This window comes from Prunus avium, chromosome 6, assembly GCF_965620075.1.
Source record: "Prunus avium chromosome 6, drPruAviu1.hap1.1, whole genome shotgun sequence".
NCBI classification, from domain to species: domain Eukaryota; kingdom Viridiplantae; phylum Streptophyta; class Magnoliopsida; order Rosales; family Rosaceae; genus Prunus; species Prunus avium.
In genome coordinates, this window is record NC_142289.1 from 30,630,019 (window position 1) to 30,657,242 (window position 27,224).

General features: G+C 36.1%; 2 protein-coding genes and 2 pseudogenes across 12 annotated transcripts; 1 reads left to right on the forward strand and 3 right to left on the reverse strand.

The window, feature by feature from the left end:
• Positions 1-1,786: 1,786 nt before the first annotated feature.
• On the forward strand, positions 1,787-8,586 carry LOC110755462 (uncharacterized). Of its 8 annotated transcripts, none has more exons than XM_088255481.1 (8): positions 1,787-2,696; positions 3,107-4,056; positions 4,539-4,627; positions 5,512-5,559; positions 6,445-6,524; positions 7,177-7,246; positions 7,555-7,650; positions 7,789-8,586. In XM_088255481.1, exons 1-2 carry the CDS (start codon positions 1,881-1,883, stop codon positions 3,224-3,226), a joined length of 936 nt encoding a protein of 311 aa, XP_088111607.1. In that variant the 5' UTR covers positions 1,787-1,880; the 3' UTR covers positions 3,227-4,056; positions 4,539-4,627; positions 5,512-5,559; positions 6,445-6,524; positions 7,177-7,246; positions 7,555-7,650; positions 7,789-8,586. The 8 variants fall into 8 exon arrangements, with proteins under 8 accessions (XP_088111607.1, XP_088111606.1, XP_088111608.1 ...); XM_088255480.1 differs by having other exon boundaries at positions 3,107-3,222; positions 3,994-4,056; positions 4,539-5,559; XM_088255482.1 differs by lacking the exon at positions 4,539-4,627 and having other exon boundaries at positions 3,107-3,222; positions 3,994-4,056.
• Positions 7,369-8,451, reverse strand: LOC110755463 (protein EARLY FLOWERING 4 pseudogene; annotated as a pseudogene). 3 transcript variants are annotated; one of them, XR_015836722.1, is made up of 3 exons: positions 7,974-8,451; positions 7,773-7,829; positions 7,369-7,674 (listed from the first exon to the last, which is right to left on the reverse strand). The product of XR_015836722.1 is annotated as a protein EARLY FLOWERING 4 pseudogene, transcript variant X3 (transcript). The 3 variants fall into 3 exon arrangements; XR_015836720.1 differs by having other exon boundaries at positions 7,369-7,679; XR_015836721.1 differs by having other exon boundaries at positions 7,773-8,451.
• An 8,060-nt stretch (positions 8,587-16,646) lies between the features above and the next one.
• On the reverse strand, positions 16,647-19,194 carry LOC110755434 (uncharacterized; annotated as a pseudogene).
• Positions 19,195-21,304: 2,110 nt separating this feature from the next.
• On the reverse strand, positions 21,305-26,441 carry LOC110755399 (actin protein 2/3 complex subunit-like protein). The gene is made up of 12 exons (XM_021956595.2): positions 26,259-26,441; positions 25,747-25,918; positions 25,591-25,653; positions 25,215-25,320; positions 24,957-25,061; positions 24,799-24,875; positions 24,593-24,710; positions 23,968-24,040; positions 23,256-23,447; positions 22,509-22,629; positions 21,721-21,945; positions 21,305-21,648 (listed from the first exon to the last, which is right to left on the reverse strand). Exons 1-12 carry the CDS (start codon positions 26,333-26,335, stop codon positions 21,604-21,606), a joined length of 1,374 nt encoding a protein of 457 aa, XP_021812287.1. The 5' UTR covers positions 26,336-26,441; the 3' UTR covers positions 21,305-21,603.
• Positions 26,442-27,224: the final 783 nt, after the last annotated feature.

Below are 27,224 nucleotides of genomic sequence, written 5' to 3' on the forward strand. Positions count from 1 at the left end.
ATGAGAGTAGTAAACGTGAAAATGCTACATTCTTTGTTCGGGTAATAACTCTGGAAAAGTAAAAAACTCCAAAGGTGACAATAGAGTACAGCCGCACCGCTATGCTATTTGTAAAAAAATTACAAAAATCAGAGTTTCTTGTTTATTTTAAAAAAAAAATCCATAGTGTAGCAGACCGTTTGTACTATTTACCTAGAAAAAAAAAGGCCCGCCAAGCGCCTAGCGCCCAGCGCCCAGCGCCCTACTAGCAATTAGTGCCCATGTGTCAAAAGTACTATTTACAAAAATCACAGTATCTTGTTTTAGTATGTAGCTAAGTGACAAAATTAGTTAAGAAACTTAGGCTTAGTTTGGTATTGCTTAACTTAAAAAAAAAGCAGCTTTGAAAAGAAGTTTTGGGAATTTGGGTGTTTGGTAAAACAAATCCAAGCTGCTTATTTAATAAGTTGCTGTCATTCAAAGCTGAAAAACAGAAGCAGGTGGGGAGCTGCTTCTGAAAACTGCTGCGAGGAGAAGCATGCGGAGGTTTAAATGAAATTTTCAAATTGCCCATATTGCCCTTATTTGTTTCACACAATGACATGCTATATCCTCATCATCCCGAGTTCGAACCTCCCAAGTGTCGTTCCTCTTGGATTTTCTGGATTGCTCGCCTCATCCTCTTCGCCCAACTTGCTCCTCTTCCTCAATCCTTCAAAGCTACCATCTCAACCCAAAACCCCACCAACCCACCTCCCTATTTTACAGACCTAGAATATCTTCTTCCCCTCCAACTAAAAAAAACCTCAACCTTAGCTCCACAGTTTATCATCCCTACGGCAACAAAAAATTCAACACCCAGATTACCAACCAATTATCTCCTTCAGCAAAAGAAAATCAAACCCCCAAGAGGTGGGCATGTAGAAGAAAAGACGAAGAAATTTATAAAATTTTTTAAAAAAAAGGGCGGGGATTGCTGGGAAGGTAGAAGTAAAGAGGAAGAAATTAAAAAAAAAACATGGGAAGGGAAGAAGTCTTGGAAGGAAGAAGAAAAGAGAAAGGAGGAGAAGAGGAAAGGTAAAAAGGTTGAGAGATGGGGGGCCTGGGAAGGAAGAGGAAAAGAGGAAGAAAAGAAAAAAACTGGGACGGGAGGAAGAAGAAAGAAAGGAAGTGAAGAGGAAGAAACAAATAAAAATGAGAAAAAAGAAAAAAAGAAAGGTGTCGGCTGCTTTTGAATTTTTTTTTATTTGTTAACTTAAATTATACATTTTTTTATTTATTTTTTAAAACTTTTATCATCCTACCCTTTTTCGTCATTATACACTCTCACAGCACTTCCATATAAAAGTTTACCAAACACTTTGATACTATTTTTCATACTCAAAACACTTTTACAAATACATATTACCAAACACTTAGCTGCTTCATTTTACAGCTGTTTATTTTCGCAGCACAGCAGAAGCAGTTTTTTTTAAAAGCACAGCAATACCAAACTAAGCCTTACTGGAACCAGCAGAATCCGTGAACACTTTGACAGTAAACCTGTAATATAATAAAGTGATAAAAATAAAAACTAAAAAATGTGCTCCAAAACTTTTTTTTAAATATTTTTTGAAAACTTTTGAAAGCGACCCGTATGTAGCTAAGTGACAAAATTAGTTAAGAAACAACGGTTGGATATTGGAAGACAGCTGTCCGTTGGATGAGATTACATCCAACAGCTGGGTAGTGAGGTCAAACACTTGAGACCACCGAGGCTATAAATCAGTTCAAGTCACAAGCAAACTCAGTCTTTCTTTCTTTCTTTCTCGTTTCCCATCAAAGATTAAAGCAAAACAGAGAGAGAAAGCAGAGAGAGCGAGAGAGAGAGAAAAAGAAAGCAAACGGCTGTTGGGTTAACAATGGCTAAGTATAATCGGCTGTTGGGTTTTAGGTTTCGCCCTACAGATCAAGAACTCCTCAGTTACTTCCTCTACAAGAAAGCGATAACCAAGGATCCATTAATGGCGTCGTATTACAGCAACTTTGTGCATGAGTTCAATTTCTTGGGCGAAACAGAGCCCTGGGTGGTCTGGGATCAGTTCGGAGGGCCTGGCCTGGTCGACGAAGACCTATATTTCTTCACCCAACTCAAGAATTTAAGCCAAAATGGTAAGCGAATCAAACGCAAGATTGAGGCCGGAGGTACTTGGAGCGAAGCCTTCTCGAAAAAGGTTTACGACAAGACGACCGGAAACCCTATCGGCCAAAAAAGGAATTTGCGCTACGAGAACCAAGGGTGCGAGTACCACGGCAAGTGGCTACTAGAAGAATACAGTCTTCTTAATAAAGAGGCGCAGAAGATTGTGCTCTGCCGACTTAAAAAGAACAGCAGGGTTTCGAACAAGAGGAATAATTCAACTCAAGAATTTAAGGAGAAACCCTCAAACAAGAAGGCAAGAAAAGAATTGGCATCGGCAACGGTCAAGATTGATGCTGAGGAACCACAGGCATCTTCTAGCCTAAGTAGCGTCGTAAATAATCATGATCAAGAGTTGATATTCGACATTAATTATAATGCGATTTCAAATTATCTTTGTGGTGATGATCAAGATAACATCGATGATCCGTTCGACTATGGTTGTGTTACTGATGAAGAATTTGCCATCGGCATGGATGCATTGTTGGGAACACCACCATTGTCACCGGAGCTGCCTCATATGGGCGAAACCCTACAGGTAGAGGCTATGAACTCAAGTGGTTTGGAGAATATATGCAATCAACAATTAGACGACATCACATATTGGTTCAACAATTAGAAAATATATTTTGAATATCTATCTGTAAGAAATTTTTGACCAATTGTGAATTTCCTTTCTTATAGTAATTTGTAAATTCCTTTCTTGTTATATATGATATGTTTCTTTGATTTCATATTCTTCTAAGTGCTTGCATATGTTGGTTTGAAGATGAGTTTGTTGTGGCTAGCTTGTATAGAGTTTCTATATTGTTTCACTGAGTGATTAATATTTTTATGGAACATTCGCCAGGTGGCATGAGCATTATGGAAATTTTGTTCGATCTAAAAGAAAATTCCTATTTGAACCTACTAGGTTTTCTGTTATAATCTAATGATATGCTTCTCCAGGCCTTGGATGCATTACTTGATGTATCTTCTTCCTCATTGGACAGTCCAGTAGTAGTTCTAGCAAGAGTTCGATTTTTAAAGAAGATAGTAGATATCGCATCGATCAGTCTGATACTGTAAGTAGTGTATTTTGTGCTCTTTATTTTGTGTCAAGGCATTGTTGTTAAACATAATAGTAACTTGTCGGGTTGTGCTTTTGGTTCTTTTTCGTTCAATAGTATTGTGTCACTTTATTATTCTGAACATTATTTTTTGTTGTGGTGTGAGTTTACCTGCACATGTTTCTGGTGGCACTCATATTTGTTATGGTGTGAGTTTGTAGGTTTGTGCTTCTGGTGGTTTGTGTTTTGTTGATATGACTGCCTTTAGTTTCTTACTATATATTCAGGACCATCTAGATGCTTTCTTGTCCTTCTTTTTGCTAAGATATTTGTTCTTATCAGTCCTTCACCAGAAGTTACTTTTGTGTTTACCCCACTGCTCTGTTCACATCTTGACAAGTAGGGGACTGAGTTTGTGGAGGGTTTGGGTTGGTTGAACTCATGTCAAATATATACATGACTAACTTAGTGTTATTTAGATGTGTCTGTACATCATCTGATTGTGAATTTGCAGCAAACATCCTCTTTTTCTTTCTTAATTTAGTAGTAGGATGTAGTTGATACGTTTTCCAGAGTGTTGTCTTACTGAAATTGAGATGTTTATGCTGTCTTCTGTAAGAGCCTAGTGAGTGGCTTTGCTGTGTGGGCTTATGAAGGATAACGACTGATAGTTTAGTTTATTTAACTTTTTTTGTGAAATATCTTTATATATATATGTTGACCTCTAAAATTTCATAATAGTTGGTTTTGTGCTTTGTCTACATTGATTATGGAGTTTTATGACAGCTGACAGATAGGGCATCTGATTGCACTTCTCATTCATCTGAACGAGCTCCAGGATAATATATGGTATTCCGGATATACTTGCCATTAAATTATTCTAATTCGACACTTGTGTTTTCCATTTTTCTTTTCTTTCTTTTCTTAACCCAATGAAATCCTTGATCATTTCATTTTGAGTATACAGTATAGTTATAGTGATAACCTTTTCTCTTTTGGCATGGCACGATGGCATCTATTAGGTGCTGCATCAGTGGCTGGCAGTGTAGGATTTTTAAGCCAATTAGTCATCTTGCATCAAGGATGTACATTATAATCTTATGTTAAAACTCGCTTGAAGAGCCTATGCATTTGGATAGCATATATATGATGTTAGTTTTTTTATGAGGAGAAGTAGCTGAAGTCATTGGAGTTTCAGTTCAGGAGATACCATTGATATTTGTCTCAAACAAAAACCATACGTATATACATATTTTTCTATCTGGATTCATTCAGTTTGTGCCACTTAAGGTATTAAGTATTTCATATACCATTTATATGCTATTATGCAGATTAGGCAAATATATCATGGCATAAAGCTTGTTTAGGTCCCTTTAATTGAGGCTAAATGTCCGTCGCAGTTTCCTTGATTCCTCTCTGTGTAAGTTGCTTTCTTCGTTTTAGGAATTATGCAAAGGTTCTTGCTAGTTCTGATGCAGTATATTTACCCAACTGTAGCAGTGTTACAGTGCATTTGTATTTATTCTTGTTTTTTCGTGTTTCCTTTTTCATTTAGTCAAAGGAGACGAGTATCATGCATTCAGACATGGTTACACATATAAACATCACATTCACATCACATGCATGTTCCCTACAGGAACATACTTCTAATGGTGTTCTTTTGCCTACGGTCTGAGCAGTTGTAAGGAAAGCTTCACTCCTACACTGGTTCATGAAAAGGGTGAACAAAAACATATAAAAAACCAAATAGAGGAAATATAGGATTGTCTTTGTTCCAAAGGTGCACAATCATCAGCTTGCTTAGAGGAAATTCATAATTGAAAATCTATTACCTTCATGCTTTGAAAAGGGTTAACAAAATGTGTCAGAACACTAAAACATGGCACACCATTCCCACTTTTTCACTTCTGACTTGCAGTTGCTGAGTTGGTTTTGGTTTTGTCACTTTCACCGCATTCAATTTCGGATTTACTTATGTTTTCATCAATTTTTTAGACTTAAAGCAATAGCACCAACTATGAAGCTTTGCGATGCAAGCTGGAAGGTGAAGACAAAATAACCAACAAAAAAAGTTTAATAAAATTAATTCATGATTTTAAAGGGATACTTATAAGCAATCATTTATAATGGGTAATCTTTAGTTTTGCCTAAAACCATTGAAAAATATCCGCCTGCTTCTGTGTGCAATCAATTTTTATAATGGGACAATAGGATACTCAAATATAATTGACCAGTCATATAATCAAGGATACACCATATGTGTATCTTTGCCTGCGTTTTTCTGATCTTGGTTGGAATTCACAGATACAATTTCTGCTTCTGATCTTGGCGAGGTGCTTCGTTTTTGGACGAGTAATCTCTCTCTCTCTCTCTCTCTCTCTCTCTCTCTATGTATATGTATGTATATATATGTATATGTATGTATGTACACACACATAAATGTATGAAAGTTTGAGACTTTGAGAAGTAATTAGCTTAGAAGTTGCTACTTTTAATGTATAAGTATATATAAGTATATATAGGAATGTATATGTAGTATATATGAATGTATATGTATGTACATATATTCTGTAGAATCTGTGTGGGAAATTTGTGTGGCCGTTCACTAAGCAGTTTACTAAGTTTGAGGATTTTGTTAATACTCCCTTTTAAGAGAAGGAGAACAAATACAATTCATATCGTGTTGTTATCCATTTATCAGTTCACTAAGTTTGAGGATTTTGTTAATGTTCGCTTGTAAGGGAGGGAGGGAGTGTTTTAGTGAAGAAAATGTGTAGTGGAGCTGCTTTTGTCATATGCGTAGTGGTCTCCCCGATTACCCGTGCCCGTCCAATCTATGTATTCCACACGCAACTATGCAGGACCGTCAGATTTATTTATTTAATTGTCTTGATATATCTCTTATTATATTTAAGTTTTGAGTAACTATGGTTAGGAATTGGATTAGCTGGTGATTGATTATGTATGATACTATACATGAACCATGTGTTTCAAGTGATTTTTGGTTGTATTTTGTTGTTTTCAAGTGAGTTTTGGTTGTTTTTTGCTGTTCTCGCCTAATTGTTCCTACTATTCTGTCATAAGGAAAATATGCAGGATTTATTTGATCATAATTTGACCTTTTTCTTGGGTTTAACGATGGACTACAATGTGTTCAATTAGAAAGCATTAGTTCATTTGGTGTTTTTAGCTGAGATTGTGGTGATTTTCATTTATTTTCTTTTTGTGGATTTTCAGTTTTTGCAAGATGTTAACAGTGTACGAGAGAGTCAAGAAGGGGCTGTGAGTAGAAGGAGGTTCTTTGCAGGCTAGACAAGGTTGAAAATGGTTTTTTTCTCTTCTTTTTCCTGTTTTCGTTCGAAACTTTTTGTTCACTTATTCTCCTTGAATATTATGTTCAAAGTAGTTAAATTTTCGTCCAAAATGTTTTATTTGTGTTTCTTGATTTGAACGAAAGTTTGGTATTTCATCCTTTTTTTTGGGTTTCTTTCATTTCATATTGTCTTCATATTTTCCTTTTCGTATTGAACTCTTATATCACCATTCCTGCATATGTCAAAACCAACAAAGCTGTGGTGATTGAATTATAATTCCAAGTATGACACATTTTGAATACCAATTCTTGTCCTAAAGACATGAAAAAATTTGCTATTCAGTGGAATATTTGTTCTGAAATTTGTTTTACTCTATGCTTTTTGCTCTTCCAATTACTGTTAATTTTTTTTTTTTAACTTAATGATCTGTTTATCCATGGTGTGTAAATAATGTAGTAGCATATTTAAATTCTTCTTAAAAGGTGTTTTGAATCAAGTGCTTGGTTCTATTCTTCAAGAAGAAGTCTATCTTGGTAAACTAAATTGAGTTTGAGCTTGTGGCGTTAAATATTTTTCCATATTTGTGTTGCACTGTTTCTTTTCTTATTCTTATATGCAGGGATGACTTGTTTCTTAACTTATTCTTATATGCAAGATGTTAATATTGTACAAGAGAGTCCAAAGGAGGCTGTGAGTAGAAGGTTGTTGTTTGCAAGCTAGACAAGGTTGAAAATGGTTTTTTTCTTTCTTTTCTTTTTCCTGTTTTTGTTAGACACTATTTGTTCACTGATTCTCCCTGAATATTATGCCCAAAGTAGTAAAATAAATGATCACAACTATTCAAAAGTATATTTATGTTTGGTATCATCTCATGTTATGTACGAATTGAGCAATGAAAAAGTGAAAGATCAATTACAGAGAAACAGGTGGTGCAAGTGTTACATTTGTACTTTTTTGGTTTCATTCTTTTGTTATACTAATACCTCATTGCCTTTTTTTTTCTTTCCCTTTTATGATGTGTCTTTGAAACCAGCAAAAGTTCACTCTCTGAACTTGCTCCACTTGAAGCAGTACTATTTGAGATTGAGATCCCATTCATTTCAATGCCTTTCGCAAAATGCTTCCATAGGTAAAGTGATTGTTTTGTTTCCTACTATTCTGTCATTAAAAAAAGGGCTGATTAAACATGCTGTAAAACAAATACTAGTAAAAACATTCAAAAATTAAACCAAAAACTAACAGAAAATATACCTCGTGGTATCTGCAGGGTGGATAATAATGCAGACAAGCAATCCCGCAGCCTTGGTCCTTATACAACACATAACAAAAGCTCAATATTAGGCAAAGCTTTCGTCATTTTACAACACTACCAAACACTAAACTTTCAGCAACAACGCAAGCATTTCAACAAACAGTTTACAGACGACTCACAACCACGAACAGAAGACTCACAACAAGGTGTTCGAAATTACTGCGACTCCACGCCCGATTTTACCCGATCCAATTTCCGATTGCCTCTGTTGTTGTCTTTGTCGCCGTCGTTCTTGTTGCTTTTGGCGCGGGGCAGGTGAACGATGCTCGAGAAATTGGCCGATAAATCGGAGTAGATGGAGAGGACTTTGTTGATATTGGAATTGATATCGCGGATCAGGACAACGTTTTCGGAAAGATTATCGGGGACTCTGGACCGGTGGTTGTCGTTAGCCTGCTGGATCAGAGCGCGGTTCTGATCCAGTACGGACTGGACCTGCCGGAAGCTCCTGTTCAGCGTCTCCCAGAGCTCCACGTCGCACTGCTTTTCTTCCTCCAAGTCATCGTAGTCTTCGCATTTGCTTTGTTCGTCATCGCCTTCGCTCCAGCGGCGCTTGCGGCTTTTGTTGTCGTTAGTTTTGGTTTTGATGGTGGTGGTGGCGGTGTCGTCCATGGTCATCTGAGTCCTCCACCAAAGACGACGGTTTAAGTGTGGTCATTCAAAATAAAATGCATATCTTTCTGATTTTTTTTCTTCTTCTGATGTGGGATTTTGCAGAAAAGGAAATCAAATTGTGCTATGGCCTTTTGCTCATTTGCCCAAGCCGATTTATCAAGCGGCGGAGAAAAATAATAAACAATATTTAAGGTTTTTTCTTTTTGTTGTAATAAATTGTGGTCGTTCAAAAAAAAAAAAAAACCAAGAGAAGGTATCATGAAAATTGAGAATTTCCTAAATAAATAATATTAAAAAGTATTTAATAGATTGAGAAGCAATACCGAAACAGAGGATGAAAAATGTTCTCAAAGTTACTATAGAGCCACGTTAACAATGCTATTTGAGAATACAACCCTCCGTTTGGATGGAGGAAAATAATTTGGATTTAGCTAAACGTTGGGAATCAAATAAGAGAAATTGATATTCCTCTTGTTTGGCAACTTAAGTACGAAACTTATTAAGTTACGAGCGGAAAAAATCGTGAAAATTTGGGATTGCAATTTCCGAGTAATTCCGCCAAAAGAGGTGTCATTTCACAATTTCTATTGAGCGGGAATTCATTTCCCTGTAAGTTTTGTCATTTACAAAATTCGACATACATAAGTCTAAACACGGAAATTATTAATTATCAGAAATTTAAATGATGGAGATTTACATTCCGTCAATTTAGAATTCTATGCAATTTTCAATTCATTCATCCAAACAGAGGGTAACAGTGGTGTTAGAGAGCATTTCCTCAAATTTTCTATATATAAGCACTCCAACTCCTTAATCTTCATCATTACTATTATTCACCAATTTGACAAGATCAAAATCTTTTGCCATGGTTGCTCTTCGATCTTTCCTCTGTGATCATTTGTTTTGTAGTGATAGCTACCTACACTAATCGTAGTTACCATTTCAATTTCGTGATTTGTCGGATGAGGAAGAACGATAGAGCTGAGGTTAAGTAAATAAATTTAAAGCGTTCATCACAAGATTAAGAACAAAAGAAGAGGAGCATAAACAAAAAAATGAAAAAACATCATCAAATGGGGGATCAACATAATCATCACATGTACAACAAGACTGCTATTCTAGTTTAACTAAGGGTGATCTTGTGTGCTCTTATGATGATGATCTGATTGATTCGACTTTCTTTGAGGAGAATACTATCTTCGACATTGAACAACTACTTGGTGAAATCCAAGATCGCCGCTCTAATACCATGCTAAAATATGAGAACTATGAGAGAATATTTGTTTGTGGGGATTTTCTTTGTATTCTTCTCCTTGCATGAGATTATATTTATAATACAACGAAACTTTAATGGACAAGTAAATAATAAATTCATATTTCTATTTACAGTAGGAAATCAGAAATTAAAGTAAATCAAATATAATTATAATGGGGAATCCTTGGTGTGTAAGGTAAGAAAGTCAATGGTCCACAAGTAATGGTGCATAGATGTCGCCAATACCCAACTGGTCCGGTGAATTGTGGAACGCTTTACTGGAAATTGCCTTTGTCAAAATATCCGCCAATTGATCCTCGGACTTTACAAAAGAAAACTGTATCACTTTAGCTTCGAGCTTCTATTTGATATAATGTCGATCTACCTCAACATGTTTGGTGCGATCATGTTGAACTGGATTTTGTGCAATAGCTATTGCAGCCTTGTTGTCACAAAAGAGATTTATTACAGATGTAGGTCTATATCCAAGTTCAGTAAGCAACTTCTTTAACCAAATGAGTTTGCAAATTCCGTTGGTTATACCTCTGAACTCGGCTTCTGCACTGGATAAGGCGACCACCTTCTGTTTCTTGCTTCTCCATGTAACCAAATTACCTCCCACGAATGTGAAGTAATCGGATGTGGATTTCCTATCTGTTATACTTCCTACCCAATCTGTATCTGTGTAACCATCAATATTCAAATGACCATGTTTTGAGAACATAAGTCCTTTTCCAGGTCTAGACTTCAAATATCTAAGTATCAGAATAACTGCATTCATGTGGTCTTCACTTGGAGAATGCATAAATTGACTGACGACGCTCACCGCATAAGCAATGTCTGGCCGAGTATGAGACAAGTAGATCAATCTTCCCACTAACCTTTAGTATCTTTCTTTGTTAGTTGGAACTTGATCCAGGTATTCTCCAATATGATGATTATGAACAATAGAAGTGTTTACAGGTTTGCAATCTAGCATTCTTGTGTCTGTTAATAAGTCCAAGACATATTTCCTTTGAGAGAGAAATATGCCTTGTTGTGATCAGGCCACCTCAATCCCCAAGAAATATTTGAGTCCATCTAGATTCTTCATCTCAAATTCAGTAGCCAAATAGTCTTGTAGCTGAGATATTTCATGTTTATCATTCCCAGTAATAATCATGTCGTCAACATAGATTATTAAAGCTATTACCTTCCATTTCAGATGTTTCAAGAACAAAGTATGATCTGAGTTACTCTGTTTGAAACCATTGTTCTTCATTGCCATGGTGAACCGTCTAAACCATGCACGTGGTGATTGTTTCAGTCCATACAACACCTTTCGTAATTTGCATATTGTTCAAGTCTAAGTAGTATTATGTCCAGGATGAATATCCATATACACCTCCTCCGTGAGTTCTCCATGTTGGAAGGCATTCTTTACATCAAATTGGTGTAGTGGCCAGTCCAAATTAGCTGTGAGGGACAGTAAGACTCTAACTGTGTTCAATTTTGTTACTGGTGCAAAGATTTTTTCATAATCTACATCATAAGTCTGTGTGTACCCTTTCGCCACAAGTCTTGCCTTGTATCACTCAATAGATCCATCAGCGTTGTGTTTTATGGTAAACACCCATCTACATCCGACATCATTTTTTCCTTGTGGTAAAGTTTTCAGTGTCCAAGTCTAATTCTTCTCAAGAGCTTTCATCTCTTCTTTTATAGCTTGAACCCACTTAGGATCTTTAAATGCTTCAGCAACCTTGGTTGGGATATGAATAGCAGACAACTGATGCACAAAGGCCTTAAGTGGTTCATACATCTTCTTAGTGGATACATGATTCGCAATTGGAAACTTTGAAGTCTTGCCAATATCAGGTGAATAACGATTTGGTGGCTTTCCACGATTCTGCCTGAAAGGTAATTGGTATCCAATAGATTTATTCTCTAAATTCACAAGTGTAGTAGGAGTAGTTACATCAAGGATATTCTTAGAAGATTGGTCTGTTGGTACTGTTAAGTTAGAAGGGGGTCTTCATCCTGTTGTTCTGTATTGTCTGTAGGTTTGGGACTCGGATCCGATTCATCTTCGCAGGGATCAGGTAGGTTAGGCAATTATCGCTATGAATGGGCGATTGATCACTTTTCAGCATAGAGTAATCTCGTCCTCCAGACTCGGGATGATCGATCATTTCTGTACATAGGAGAATTTTTTTGTTTTCCAAGTTGCTCCAATTATGCTCTTCACTTCGTATCTCCCCCTAAAATGTAGAATTGGATGATGGGTCATGGAAGAACAGCTCAGATTCCAAAAAGGTCATATCCAAAGTGACATAGGAACGTCGGGTATGAGGGTGATAACAACGGTAACCTTTTTGATGAGTGGCATAACCCACAAAAACACAACGAAGTGCACATGGATCAAGTTTGCTACGTTGATTTTGTGGAGATGAACAAAAGACACACATCCAAAGATTCGGGGTGTGAGTACCAAAACGAGGGCAGGGGTCTGTGTTGCGCAAGCACTTCCAAGAGAGTTTTAAAGGCCAATACACCAGAAGACATGCGGTTGATCAAGTGAACTGCGATGACAATAGCATCATCCTAGTGATGGCGAGGAACATGAGTGCCAATTAGAAGTGCTCGGGCGGTTTTAAGAAGATGTCGATTCTTTCGTTCAGCAACACCATTTCGTTGCGCTGTCTAAGGACAAGTCGTCTCATGGATAATTCCATGTTGTTGGAAGTAAGCCTGAAAGTCATAATTTACAAATTTTCCACCATTGTCTGAGCAAAGAATCAGGATTTGAGCATTGAACTGAGTTTTCATCTGTTTGTGGAAGGACTGAAAACGGGAAAACACTTCGTTTTTATTCTTCAGCAAATAAAGTCATGTCATATGTGTACAATCATCTATGAATGTGACAAACCACCGAACACCAGAAGGAGCAGTGACAGATGAAGGTCCCTAGACATCAGAGTGAATTAACGTAAATGGAGTAGTACACTTGTTCATACTCAACAGATAGGGCACATGGTGACTCTTGGCCAAAATACAAGTATCACATGTGAAGTCGAAGTCCTTGAAACTTGAGAATAAATTTGGTATAAGATACTTCATATAACTAAAAGACAGATGTCTCAATCGATGGTGCCACAACCAAATTTGCTTTTATTTGCTATCAAAGGGATGCATCACACTATTAGCCATGCCGGGACTGAAGTCATCTACATAATATAGCTCCCATCTCTTAGTACCATGACCAAGAATCTCCTTAGTGTGAATATCCTGAAGCAAACAAAAACTCGGGTAAATGAATACACAACAATTCAATTGTTCAGTAAGCTGACTAACTAACAACAATTTATTGGATAAAGATGGAATAAGTAAAGTATTAGACAGTGAGAGAGAGGATGAGAGTGCAACAATGCTAGCCCCTGTCACAGGATAAGTAACGCCATTCGCGTTAGCAATACAAGTTCATCGAGGTTGGGTAGTATTCAGAAAATCATCAGGATCAAACGTCATATGATTAGTTGCACCGAGTATGGAATCCATAATCAGTATCATTCAGGTGGTGTTCGATCTTTGAGAGTGGTCCACCATTCGGGGTAGCCATGCAATTTAAAACAAGTCTCACGAATGTGTCTCGGATCACCACAGTATGTGCAATCTCATCCATGTGTCAGGGTCATTAGTTGGGAAGTTATAATTTGTGCAGCGGAAGATGCATAGGATACAAGTTTAGTTGGAATTCGGATCGGGATCTGAGCCTGAGTCAAGGTCGGAGTTGAAGTCAAGATCTGGGTATGAATCATAAGCAGATTTGGGGTCGTGGTCATCATCGAAGTCGGGGTTGTTGTTGTCGTCGTAGTCGGGGTCGGGGTCGAGGTCGTTGTCGTAGTAAGGTTGGGCACTCAACTCGGCTATGGTTGGTTGAGAAGAAGAGAAGGAGTCAGTGGTGCTACCTCCATGAGGGTTGAAAAAATCATCAACCCCCATAGTGGTGGCGGGGGTTGGAAACTAGAGTCAGCAATTCCAAGATTGCCACTCTGATACCATGCTAAAATATGAGAACTATGAGAGAATATTTGTTTGTGGGAATTTTCTGTGTATTCTTCTAGAAGGTCATATTTATAATACAATGAAACTATAATGGGCAAGTAAATAATAAAATCATATTTCTATTTACAGTAGGAAATCAAGAATTAAAGTAAATCAAATATAATTATAATGGGAATCCTTGGTGTGTAAGGAAAGAAAGTCAATGGTCCACAAGTCACGCCAACAGAGGAAGCTAGCAGCGAAAGTAACTTTGAGAATTATATGGTCTTTTATGATGTTGTTGATCCGTCTACCTTCGACATTGGTGAAACCCAAGTAGAGGAAGCTTGCAACCCTAGTAACTTGGAGAATTTGGGCAACCAAACATTAACTGACAGTCTACCTAGTGCTGATCTTATTGTGCTCTTTAAGGATGTTGATCCAACTGCATTCGACATTGGTGAAACCCAAGTAGTGGAAGCTTGCAACCTAAGTAACTTTGAGAATGTGGGCAACTAATCATTTGTTGACTGTCTAACTAGTGATGATCTTTGCTTTCTATAACGATATCAATCCGACTACATTCAACATTGGTAAAACCCAAGTAGTGGAAGCTTGTAACCCAAGTAACAATGAGGATGTGGGCAACCAATCATTAGCCAACAACATCAATTGTAACTGGTCCCAATTGTTAATGAATGAGCTCCTAGCTGGTATATAAGACAACAATTGTATAAGTGATGTAAAAAAAACATATTAAATAAAGAAGGAAGCATCACACTACTACTAACTATTCAGACTTGTAGCATAGGTGTGGCTGTTGGATCTCAATCTCCACATTATCTGGGCCATTGCTTTTAAAGTTAAACATTCACTTGACCAAAATCGACTCTCAATTTCCAAATTTCTTTCAAAAAAACTAGACTTTCCAAATTTCTTACAAATTTTAAAAAGTAAAAAAAAAAGATTATATAGTTTCCTTATATCATATAGATTTCTATTCCCTACTCACCAAGGAAACTTAGAAACCCTACTCCACTCACTTCTTATAAATACCAGTGAGATATCTAGTCCTAATGGTTGATGGATGAGCTCTTGACTGGTATATAAGACATTAATTCTACAAGTGATGTAAAAAAAACATATAAAATAAAGAAGGAAGCATCACAATACTACTAATTATTCAGACTCGCAACATAGGTGTGGTCGTTGGATCTTAACCTCCACATTATATGGGCTATTGCTTTTAAAGTTAAAAGTTCACCTGACCAAAACCGACTCTGAGTTTCCAAATTTCTTTCAAGAAAACAGACTTTCCTTTTAAATATAAGTACTTTGCTTTGGGCCCCTCGTATCTTAGTGCAAGCCTTTATTGCAAGGGTCATGTTTAATGAGAATCCAACATGGTGGAAAGCCACGACTAGCCTTTCAAAAAGTCTATCATTTATCTACTTAATTTGTTTTGAGGGTTTTAATAGTCTCATCATATTCATGCTTTAATCCTATTAAACTACTTGGCCTAGGACAACTATTAATCCAATTCATATTAGTAGTTGTACGATACTCCTACTATTTGTTTTGAAAACTAAATCAATTTCACAAAACTTTTTTTATTTTGAAATTGGGAATATGTAGTACTACTAACGAAAAAGCCTTGCATTCTTTAAGTTTAGTTAAATAGTTGTCTATAGGCTCATGGATGATTATGGACTTGATTTTGATCTAACATCTAGCCAAGATGTCGGATATTAGGTCTTTAGGAAGGTGATTGATTTTATTATGCGTTTTAACTACTTAAAACATTCGTGGTTGATGGGCGTTGGACCCATAAATAATCTTAAGTTGATTATTCCTTCAGTTGTCTTCTTCTTCAATAGGCTCCTTCTTCCTATTTACAAATCTATTTGAGAATAAAAGACTTAAAGCCCAGTGGACTTTAAGGGAGTTACATTTTTAGGAAGATAGAAAATACAATTGAAATTGAGATAGAAGAGGCATGCAAGTCTCTATTTTATTTACAGCCATTAAATCAATCTAATCCGTTCATCTTATGAATAACGGCCAATATTATAGCTTATTTGTATTTAGTGTTCTTAAGTTCATAATCATCCTTATCATTTAATCTAATTAGATAATTAAATTGGAATGCAACTTTAAAAACTTGTTATTAGATAATATGGGCTTAAATTCATTGAAACATTCAATTTAATCAAAAGGCATAAGGAGATTATACCTTGGCTCTTGATACCACTTGAAGGAAACATACATCAAAACCTTTTTAAATGAATTTTAGCCATAAACACATGAATCATCTATTCAAAAGCGGAAGCAATTAACTTTAAATCTTGTTAGGCTAAATCTATTTCATTTTTACCTACGTATCTTTGAGGTATAATCTCTTTATACATAAAAGGAAAAAGCAAGAGGGATGAGAATATACCCTTGAAGCTTATCTTGGCTAGGCCAAGTATGAACACCTTATGAAAGGCCTTGAATCTTCCTTGATATTGTAGAAGCTCTTCAACCAAGAGGCACCAAAGTAGATTCCATCTATTTCACCACACCAAAATGCAAAGAGAGATGGAGATGAGATCAACCAAGAGGATAGAGGTGCTAGACTCACTCTTGGTCAGTGGCGGACGCTTGATTGTGTCGCCATGGGGTCATAGTGTAAAGTCTCAAAATTTTGTTAAGAAGAAAATAACACTAAAAAAGATAAAGATAGTATTTTCATTCCTAATTTTTGGCAAAACAAACAATACAAGCTACAATTGTCCACGACAAGTTTTCATGTTTTGAAAACGTTGCATTATAGCTTCGTTATCAATACAAGCAAAAACATCTCTTTCAATGTAAACAACCAAGCTATCGTTCAACCATTGATCTCCCATTCTATTGCGAAGTGGATTTTTGATAATATTCATGGCTGAAAATGCTCTCTCCACTGAAGCAGTTGCAACTGGTAAAACCAAAGTTAATGTAATAAGCAAATACATATAAGGAAATATTTCATGCATCCCTCTCTCCACCATTTTTTCCGAAAGCATGCAAATCCCTTGCAATTCAGAAAAATCACTACTCGAACATAAACCCCAAGTTGATCTTCAAGCATCAATAAAGCTCCATCCGAAAAATCTTAATGATAAAATTGAGCAGGACGAACTAGGTTTCGTTTGTCAAAAGCTACAAATGAATTGTTTGGACTCAAGCAAGTCAAACAAGTAAGCAACTCAATATTTACCTCATTGAAACAATCATTTAATTCCGCAAGTTGTCCATCAATGATATGAAGAAAGAGCTTCACACGATAATGATGATTGTTTATCTTGATTTGAACATTAAGCCATGACCTCCAAGGAATTACATATTCCTTATCCATGTTAGGAACCATAATATGATGTTTGTTACAAAACGGAGATGCTTGATCAACCAATTCATCAAACTCATTATTCCTCATCAATTGTAGGTTTTCCTTGCATGTTTGAACTAAACCCATTGCATTCACAATGTCTTGATCTTTCTTTTGCAATGCCTGAGACAAAGTATTTGTTATTCCTAATATAGTTTTCATAAAAAACAAGTGGAACACAAACTCAAAATTTTTTATTTCTCTCCATAACTTAAAGGCTTCACCCGAACTATCATTGGAGTTATCATCAACAATCATTTGAAGCACACTCACAACAGATGGAAACATACAAATGATACTAATCAAGGTAGCATAATATGAGTTCCATCCTTTATCACCTGCACATTTGAGAGTAGTATCTTGATTCAAGCCTCGCCCCGTTATAAGACAACCTTCATCAAAAGCTTTTACAAGCTCATCTTGGTATTGTACTCTAAGTGCATCACGACGTTTACAAGATGCTCCAACAATATTAACCAAACTATTAGCCGTTGTGAAAAAAGAAGCAACATCAATATTTTTCTTTGCCTCGACATCAAGAGCTAGTTGAAGTTGATGAGCAAAGCAATGAACATAAAATGCACAAGGTTGTTCTCTCAAAATCTTTGTTTTAAGGCCATTGAATTCACCTCTCATATTACTAGCTCCATCATAACCTTATCCTCGTAGCTTAGAAAAGCTCCATCCCTCGAAAGAAAAGAATTCATCAATGGCTTTCTTTAATGCACTTGAAGTGGTGTTGGTAACATGTTGGACCCCCACAAACCTTTCTATTATTTGTCCTTTGTTGTTCACATAACGAACCATTATCGCCATTTGCTCCTTTATTGAAACATCACATGCTTCATCCACCATTATTGAAAAATACCTATCTTTAAGATCACTCATGATAAGACTAATGCATTCTTTGGCACATGCATTGACAAGATCTTTTTGAATTGAAGGAGCTATTAGCTTAAGATTTCCCGAAGCATTTTCCAACACAACGGCCTTAACTTTTTCATCATGTTCCGCAAGAAATTGTAAAAGCTCCAAATAATTCCCTTTATTACTTGAAGTGGCACTTTCACCATGACCGCAAAAAGAAAGGCCTTGTCGCAACAAATACCTTGTGCACTTGAGTGATGCATTCAAGCAAGTGCGATAAGCCATACGAGCATAATCTATTTGCTTGATCACAATTGTTTCAATGTGAGCTTTTTGATGCATCAGATTGTAAGCAGTTTTTCTAGCTTGGTTGTGAACACTACTAATAGGTCCAACATGAATGCTAAACCTTTCTCTCCCCTTCTTCCAATTATTGAAGCCTACCCCAGAGAAGGCGTCACCACCCACTTGATCAAAATTAGTTTTAAAGAGATAGCAATGGAGGCAAAATGCAGCATCTTTAGTTATGCTATACTCCAACCAATCAAACTCATCAAACCATTGGGCAATGAAACGTCTATTAATTCCTGATTGATTACTTTGTGAGAATCTATGACCTTTAGGTTGACAAGGTCCTTTTTGAAGATATGCTCTTCGAATCTCATCTCGATGATTAGGACTATAATCCGTCATCGGCGTTCTTAGTCCAGGGTCTGCTTGAAGATTGGCCAATATCTCATCTAATTCAATCTTGCTCTTGCACTTACACTACCCGGATTAGACTCACTATCCATAGGCACTTTTCTCTTAAAATATCGTTCCATGATAATTTTTTCTACACATAAATTAATTAAATCCATAAATTATAAAGACTAATCTAATCCAAATAATAATATCAATCAATATAAACTCTACTAAAATATCCAAATAATAAAATCAATCAATATCAAAATATCAAACAAATTCTAATTCGTAAAGAAAATCAATCAATTAATATAAATTCTAATCCAAATAAGAAAAATCAATCAATTTCATAACATACCAAACCAATAAATTATAATTCATGAAATATATATCAATTTCCTTAAAATTATCCAAAACCCAAAATAATATATGTAAAATTATAACTCACTTGATTTGATGAGAAGCGATGGCAGCAGCGGCAAGAGGTGGTTGTTGATGGCTGCGGCATGTAGTGGTTGGTGGTAGGGGTGGTGGAGGTTGGGGATTAGTTAGGTTTTTAGAGGAGAGGGAATTTTGAAAAAAAAAAAATATTAGGTTTGGGATGAATTGCTGCTGCTGGGAATTAGAATCGGGTAGATAGAGCTGTTGATGGGTTTTTTTATTTTATTATTATTTTAATTTTGTTAAAACCTGGCTTCAAAATGACATCATTTTGAGCCATGTTTTAAAAAATATATATATTAACACGCTTGGACCAAAACGGCGTCGTTTTGGCCATGCCGTTTAAAAAATTATAATAATAACTCGCGTCGCGCGCACTCTGCACAAGGCAGGCGCTGCCTGCACAAGCTTCTTCTTCTTCCTCTGCTGGGCATTTCGTCGAGCACTTGGTGTGCTCCATGGGGTCGCTCATAAACCAACCATGGGGTTGCACCAGTCCTTTTCCACTGCATTTCCCAGCTGCCTTGGGGTCGCCTGACCCTATTTGTCCCTTTGTGTGCCCACCCCTGTTCTTGGTGGATCGATTTTTGGCAAGAGATGGAGGGAGATAAATCTCACCTAAAGCTTAGGAGGCCAAAACCCTAACTTGAAAATGTCATAGTGTGACTTAAATAGAAAAGACACAAGTGAGGAGAGAAAATCTCCCTTCCCAACCATAGTGTGAGTGGGCTTTCCTTGGGTCTCTTGAATTTGTGTTGTCATACAACACTTATTCTTGGGCCCAATGGGTATTTGGGCATTTTGCCTTTTTACGTGTAATTGAATTAAAGCCCAATGCTATTCTAATGTCAATTATAACTTAATCATTAAGTTATACTCATAGTCTAACTAGTTTGAATCGATCAATTGTTTTTGGTCAAATATGTTGACTTTGACTTTTAACCGTTGACCATTGACCATTGACTTTTGTTATCAAGTTTCTTTCCTCTTCATTTGTTTATCTAATCACATTTCTTGGTAAGTGATCCGTAAGTTTCTTTAGTAAGATAGTGAGTTGACTCAATTTCTCTGAGTTGACTTGTGAATTAAATCTCACTATTTAATTCTTCCTATCACCGAAGGTCAATTGTGATTGAACCTTCTAGGACTTTCACAAACCATAGTTGATGCCTAACAACATGTCATGGTTATCCTAGCTAAATAGGATATAGTGAATAACCTATTCAAATTGGAATGATCGTGCAATTGAATTCTTCTCTTGAACTACACTCCTTATTTACATTATTAGGTTATGAAATCTTATGTCAAATACCTTAATGTGAATTATTCCTTATATGATTATCTTGGTAAGATTTGAAGGCTTCTTCTTTCAAATCTTATCCACTACTTTATGCAAAGATTTGATCAATCATATCTTAGGAGTATTCTCTCTCTTTACTGAGAGTAGAAATTCCTTGTTGTACATTCATTTGCCTTCGTGACTTTATCGAGAGTCCTAATAAAATACATTTCGGTTATGTCTTCTAAAACACTACTGTATAGTGCCTTCAAAGACAAACAACACAGCCACAAGACAACTATGATGTCTCAAGTCTAAGGATTAGTTTGCATCATTACAACTTATGAGATCTAGTTTGACATGTGAGTAAACACTTCCATTTTAGAACTCTTAATTACTTGTTTATTACGGTCTTGTTTGATCTCTTGGCTAGTTCGAATGATCATTTGAGACATTAAATTCATTTGTCATTGTTTTGATGATGTACAATTCGACATATTTTTAGAGAGACTAACTTTGTTGCTAATGCTTTAGCATATTTAAGCCTTTCCATTTCTAATTATCATATTGGGACCACTCTTCCTTTTGCAGTGCTTGTTCTTTCTAATTGTCATTTTGAACCACACTGTCATCCTGTCCAGTGTCTCATTTTAATTTTAATAGATGAGGTGATGGTTGCCGTATTTTTAAGAAAATAAAAATTAAAAAAGCTATACTATCACTCGGACTCTCTTTTTTCACATCTCTTGAGAGACATCCCTACTAAAACTTAATGAAATCTTGATCAAGGCCGAAAGGCATTTGTATTTAGTCTCATATCTTTTAAAACTAACCCAATTAAAATTGAATGACATTTTTCCTCTCTAATTTAGGGGTTTGAAAGAAAATTCAAAAGCAATTTTAAACTAGGTAGGGAAGAAGCCGTTGTTGCTCTGCATTTGTCTCCAATTACATTATACATTACCAATATATCCATTACAGAGAAACTTAGTGAGGGAGGAAAGAAGCAAATAAAACCAAACGAACATTCCCTTTGCAAAAACCACTAGAGGCAAGCCCCCCCAATATGCTTCAAAACGTCCTGCTTCAGGATGCTGACTCAATACAACTCCAGTTAGCAATTCATAATGTATCAGGGCACTTTCTTCCTGATTCTTTCCTACTCATATGTTACATAATATACATGATTTCAACTAATTAGCTGACAGTGCCTTGCAGAAGATATGAAGCCTTGTTGCGGACCTGCAAAGCAGAAAATACTTTTAATATACTCACCAAGGTGTAAGGAGGAGATGATTAAGTTTGATTCCACACCTTAGATGCAAAACACCGCAAGTCTGTGCTGGCTATCATGCAAGAACAGTTTCTTAAGTAGTGGCGCCACATTGCCTTCAAGACTGGCTTGTCTTCTAAAAGTTGATTAGACAAGAGCCAATTCTCTGTCAACACCAAGTGTATGTACATCTTGAAAAAATCACAGCTTTTGTCTTTGACATTGATTGGGATAAGCAGTTTTAGGATCTCTTCTTCAGAAGGGGCCTGAGGTGAAGTGTGACGTCAAGCAGCAGTGTCAAATCAGTTTAAGGAATTTGTTGTGCAAAGGATCATCTAGACAGACATTTCAAACTAACAACAATGTCTTTTGTAGTTAAAGAGAAAAACATTTAGAGAATAAGCAACAAACATTCACTCAATAAACAATAAGTAATAATCATAAGTTATTATGTATAGTTCATGTCACCATGAATGTCTTGTAAAGAAAACAAATATAGAACAAAAAACCTTACTATCAGTATGAGATTAAAAAATAAAAGGGTAGGACATGACCATAACACTTCCAAATCTGGCCGATATTATATCAACAAAAACAAGTGCTTAAAAAGAATAAACAATACAAAAAGAAGAGAGATTAATTAATGATTACAAAATCTGTTTATTACCAGCATATGAGATTAAAATTCAAGTCTTGTTGGATTGCATAGAGACTGCCTCTTTCTTTCCCTAACAGCTTAACTTAGTTCGCGGGGACAGTTGTTTGATAAAACTTAGAATAAAAGCATAATTAGTACTATATTCAACAAACTTGTAATCAGGTTCAGTACCTTATGATCAAAATAACTAAGAAGGATTTGATGGGCAACTGTACTTCTAAACAGCTTACAGCGAGAATTTTCTACCGAAATGCATTCCACAATTCTTAGGCAGTTCAAGTCCTTAGGTACTCTGCATATCACAAAATCAACAATAATTGGGGAGAGGAATTGTAAAGGCAAACAGAAAAAGACAACAACAATATTTACGCAATAAAATCAGATTTTTTCATCTTAGTTTTCTTTTTTTAACCATCACCAAGAATGATATGCAGAATTAAGTGGCCATAAAGATCTCAGAAAGTACTAATATAACAGTTGACTACCGATTTAAATTTCTTGTTTTCAATTTTTCCAATTTGCCTTCTATGATAATCCAGATATCCACAGTAACCAACCAATGGAATATGAGCATGATAACTTATCTTATGCATATTCTCTATCTGTCTGAACAAAACCCCCCGTTATGATACTTGCCATTTCTAGAAAATTCCTATTACAGTGATTTCACCGAAAATATAGTCCCAACAGCAAATAAAAGGCATATCATCAGCAAAGTTTACAATATATGATAATTAGGGTAGATGCAATAAATATTAACTGATCCCTGAAAAATGGTGCAGAAAAGTTCAAATTCACTAATTGATCAAAAACTCTGCTCGAAATAGACGAAAGAGTGATCCCCAGTCCAATTAGCAAAAACTCCAATCCAACTGCATACATGTGGATTGAAACCAAACAACAAGTAGAGTGAACAACCTGCTAGCAAGAGAGTTTGCTATCTTCTCACAGCTAGATTCCCATTCTTCGTTAGTGAAGTAACTGATAGCTGACAGCATGCATTCATTCAAAAGCACAAGAAGACCTTGAAGTTGGCGGTCAGAAAATAGACAAATAATGACTTCAATCAACTCTTCGGCTTCTGAAGTCAAGTACATAGCCCTTTTGTTTCTGCAAATAAAAGCACCACAGCAACCCACTGAAATCAATAAAAATCAAACATATTTCCAAATTATTCATAACCATTTGCATCATTAATATATCTGTCATGCTGTAAGATGGTCCTGTTGAAAGAAAAATTTAGAAACGAAGAAGAACACTGTATTGCATATCCAATTAAAAGTGCACACTGATTTATGTACGATTCAAGACATAAATTGCTGATAAATTATACCATAACTGAGTTGAACCGCCTATACCCCAAACTAGGCAAATTGAAAACTAATCAGCCATTAATCTGAATGCCTAATTATCAACTTATATCAGCCATAAAAATGAAAGGAATAAATGGATTTATATAGGCTATATGCCCAATAAGCAGCCCATACTAATGAGACAATGACAGTAACAATAAGCAATAAGCTAGAAACAATTACAGACACCAACCTATAAATCAACTGTTGGATTCATAGGAGAAAAGTAAATGGCAGTCTAATGTGTCGTCAAACTAGCATTTCCAATTGTTATTTACCTCATTTGACAAGAAGCAGTTGCAAGTTTAAGCCAAGCTCTAATATTTTGAGCTGGACCTCGAGAAGCAGAATCTAGAAGGCAAAATAAAAGTATTATGAGAAGATTAATAACTGAAACATGCAAAACTGTGAAAGTTCTACATGACATTTGGTATATTGCATGAGAAAAACTAGGAAAGAAATTGGAAAATAGAAAATCTGAAAATCACTAGTGATCTATTAACACCCGAAAAAACCATCCTAAAATATCATTGGAGTATAGCATTTGTCAGATTTGAAGAACAAATAAACCCTTTAAACACTAAAACTTTGTTTCTTGACTGGTAGGGTAGGCCAAATGAATATGGAGGTTGGGTCCATTTCTAGGTTGGTATATACCAAGTGATATGTGGCAATAGCATCAAGATCAAGGCAACCTAGAAAATCCTTCCAAAATGCATCAACATGAAAGCAGAGGATAAAATTCTCCTGAAATTACTGCACTTATACATGATTAAGGATATTCTACCAAGTATCAACACATAGTTTACTGCAGAATAAAGGATGTATATTTCTCCTGCTCATGAAAAAATTACATCTGCCCTGAATTATGCATGAAAACTGGTATGAAGGTAAGAAACTTACTAGAACGAGCAGAATCCGTGTTAGATGAAAATTTGAATAGAAAACCATAGCTTTCAAGAGCTATTTTTAACTCAGAATAGCTAGGAAACCAATCAATTTTGATAGGCTGTAAGTCAACCTGGTTAAAAATTAATACCAGAATTACTCCCTTAACATATTATCCAATCAAACTTGTCTCCAAGCCAAAAAGCAAAGACCAAGCTCACCTCATTTTCAAATGAGAGAATAGCACACCAGAAGTCACATGCAGATGCCCTCAAATCTTCTTTGGGTGAATATAGCACTGAAAAACAAAGGGGTAAACACATCACAAGAAATTTAATGAGGATTAAAAGGACAGGCTAGGGGTGACAAATAAACTCACTCAAATTAAAGGTCCATGTGGCCACTGATTCTTCTAGATGACGACTGGCAAAAACCAATTTTGAAAGCCAGCCATTTACTAGTAATCCTTCAAGGAAGGTGTCTCCTGCAAAACATCAACAACTAAATATGTACTTTGCAAGGCCACACCACTGTACAGGCCATGATATGCACAAGAGGAAACTCATCTTGATGCAAAAAAATGCATGCCAATAATTTATGACTAGTGATAACTAGAAAGCCAAGCATTATAACTAACCATTTTCTGTAGAGATATCAATCACAGAGTTGAGCTCATCATTAATGAAAGACTGCAAGAGTGTGCAACTTTTAATCTCTGGAAAAGATAGAGGAGGTGGGGTTTTCTGTAATCACAAAGTCAAACGAAAATTAAGAACCTACTAGATATTTAAAGATCAACTCCTATTAAAATCTACACAACAATAACCAAGCATCAGTTGAGACAATGTAGAGGTTTTATGTAATCATTGAAAACCCGGTCTTTGGAACAAAAGAAAGATCACAAATAGAGGACAAGGCGCCCTATGGCCTATAGTCAAGTCTTATGTCCTCTCTTCTTTTCACTATTTTTTTTCCTTAAATGAAAGTTTGTTTCTTATCTCAAAAAGAAAAACCTGGTTTCCAAAAGCGCATATGCCCCACACAAAGCTGTCCTCCTTACCGCTTATTTCTCTCATCTGCATCAAATAGTTTATGTTTTCAATTTAGAAGGAAGAAACTTGGTATACATATAACACCAGAAAAGACTAGAAATAGATGCGTTAATATGCCTCGCTTTCACACTTATCGACAATGTCATAGAGCGCAGCCTCTTTATGATTATCTTCCTCATCTGAATCATTGTTCCTTCGTGGTTTTGCACGCTTAGATTTCTTTTCAACAAGCTTGTCTTCTTCCTTGTAGAAATCAGTCAAAAGGTCATCCAACCCAATAGTCTTCTTCCTAAATTAGCACCAAAGGGAGATATTACACAAAAAGAAACTTCCATTCTCATCAATTACTGGTGATAATCATACACCTACTATAAGTAAAGTAAGCTCTGCTTCGATATAAAATGCAAACACATCATTTTCAATAAATTATTGGGTTTTCATTGCTGCCACTTAAATCCTACAATTTGTGATAGATGTGAACAGAAATCATGTTGAAAAAAGAAAAAAAAATAAAGTGGAAAACCATGAAAACGAAAGTATCCAATCAAAGTAAAACTGAGACAAAGGTAAACCCTAAATACCCAGATTAGAAATAAGGTAAAAAACCAAAAGAAAAGAAGAAAACCAACCTCTTCTTAGTAACAGCAGGACGATTTACGAGTGGGTCTTCTGACTCAAAGTCCAGGAAATTATCCATGTCCATCATCTCTGTCTCAGTCTCTCTCGTCACTTCTTTTCTGGTTCTCAAATTTGAGAAAATGAAAAGCGCCAAAGTTTCGTGGCTCTGCTTTGAAAAGCGCGCGGCTAATAGCACCCCGAGGTCTGGGTGCTCTGTTTTCTCTTTGGGCAAGGCAGGTCGGGTCATGCTACCCGGCCCACAAAATATTGCTAAAGAAACGAAAAATAAAGTCCAACTAACTTGTTTGTTTTTGAGATAAAACTATACTTGACAATATTGTTTACGGCTGTTAACACGACATGAATTCACACCAAAAAAAATTCAGTATTTGGGTCGAGTCATGTTGAAAATGAGTGTTCGTTAAGCTAATGGATCGTGTAGTGTCGTGTCGTGTGAATTCACAAAGGACATATGTTTATCTTTGTCACTCTTCTAAAATTTGGGTGAAATTTCGAAGAAGCTTTAAACCTTTTCAGTTATTTCTTTCAGCCTCTGCCCTTTCTCCTTCCCTTTATAACAGCTAAGAACCCTAAGCTAGATCACACTCCCATCCTCCATTGTTGATATTCTTGTTTTTCAAAGCTTTTCTTTGACCTCCCATAATAGTTTTTTTAGTAAATTTGGCTTACCTCCTCCAAATTGAATTTTCCTTAATTGCAATCCATTGCTTTTTGTTCCTATTACTAAAACCCAATTTTTATAAGAAAAAAACCCATGACTATGATCCTGTTTCTGCCTGATAAATCACGGTCGTACACTGACCAAAGGGGTCTTTCCCCTTGGCCTCAGCACCTGTTCGCAATCCAAAACGCAGCGTTTTTGCCTTCCTCAAAACAAAGGAAAAGTTGCGAAGGCATAGTCATCTTGGCCTTGCAAACACGGTATTGACAGGCCGAGGCCGAGGGACGAAGGGGAT

Excerpts from the sequence above, each read along its gene's own strand:
- LOC110755399 (XM_021956595.2), bottom strand. The coding sequence starts at position 26,335 with ATGATGGACATGGATAATTTCCTGGACTTTGAGTCAGAAGACCCACTC. Across the intron at positions 24,041-24,592 it reads CACGGATTCTGCTCGTTCTA|ATTCTGCTTCTCGAGGTCCA; the intron begins GTAAGTTTCTTA and ends TTTGCCTTCTAG. Across the intron at positions 23,448-23,967 it reads ACTGCTTCTTGTCAAATGAG|AAACAAAAGGGCTATGTACT; the intron begins GTAAATAACAAT and ends TTTTATTTGCAG.
- LOC110755462 (XM_021956665.2), top strand. The coding sequence starts at position 1,881 with ATGGCTAAGTATAATCGGCTGTTGGGTTTTAGGTTTCGCCCTACAGAT. Across the intron at positions 2,697-3,106 it reads ATATGGGCGAAACCCTACAG|GCCTTGGATGCATTACTTGA; the intron begins GTAGAGGCTATG and ends ATGCTTCTCCAG. Across the intron at positions 3,223-6,444 it reads GCATCGATCAGTCTGATACT|TTTTTGCAAGATGTTAACAG; the intron begins GTAAGTAGTGTA and ends GTGGATTTTCAG.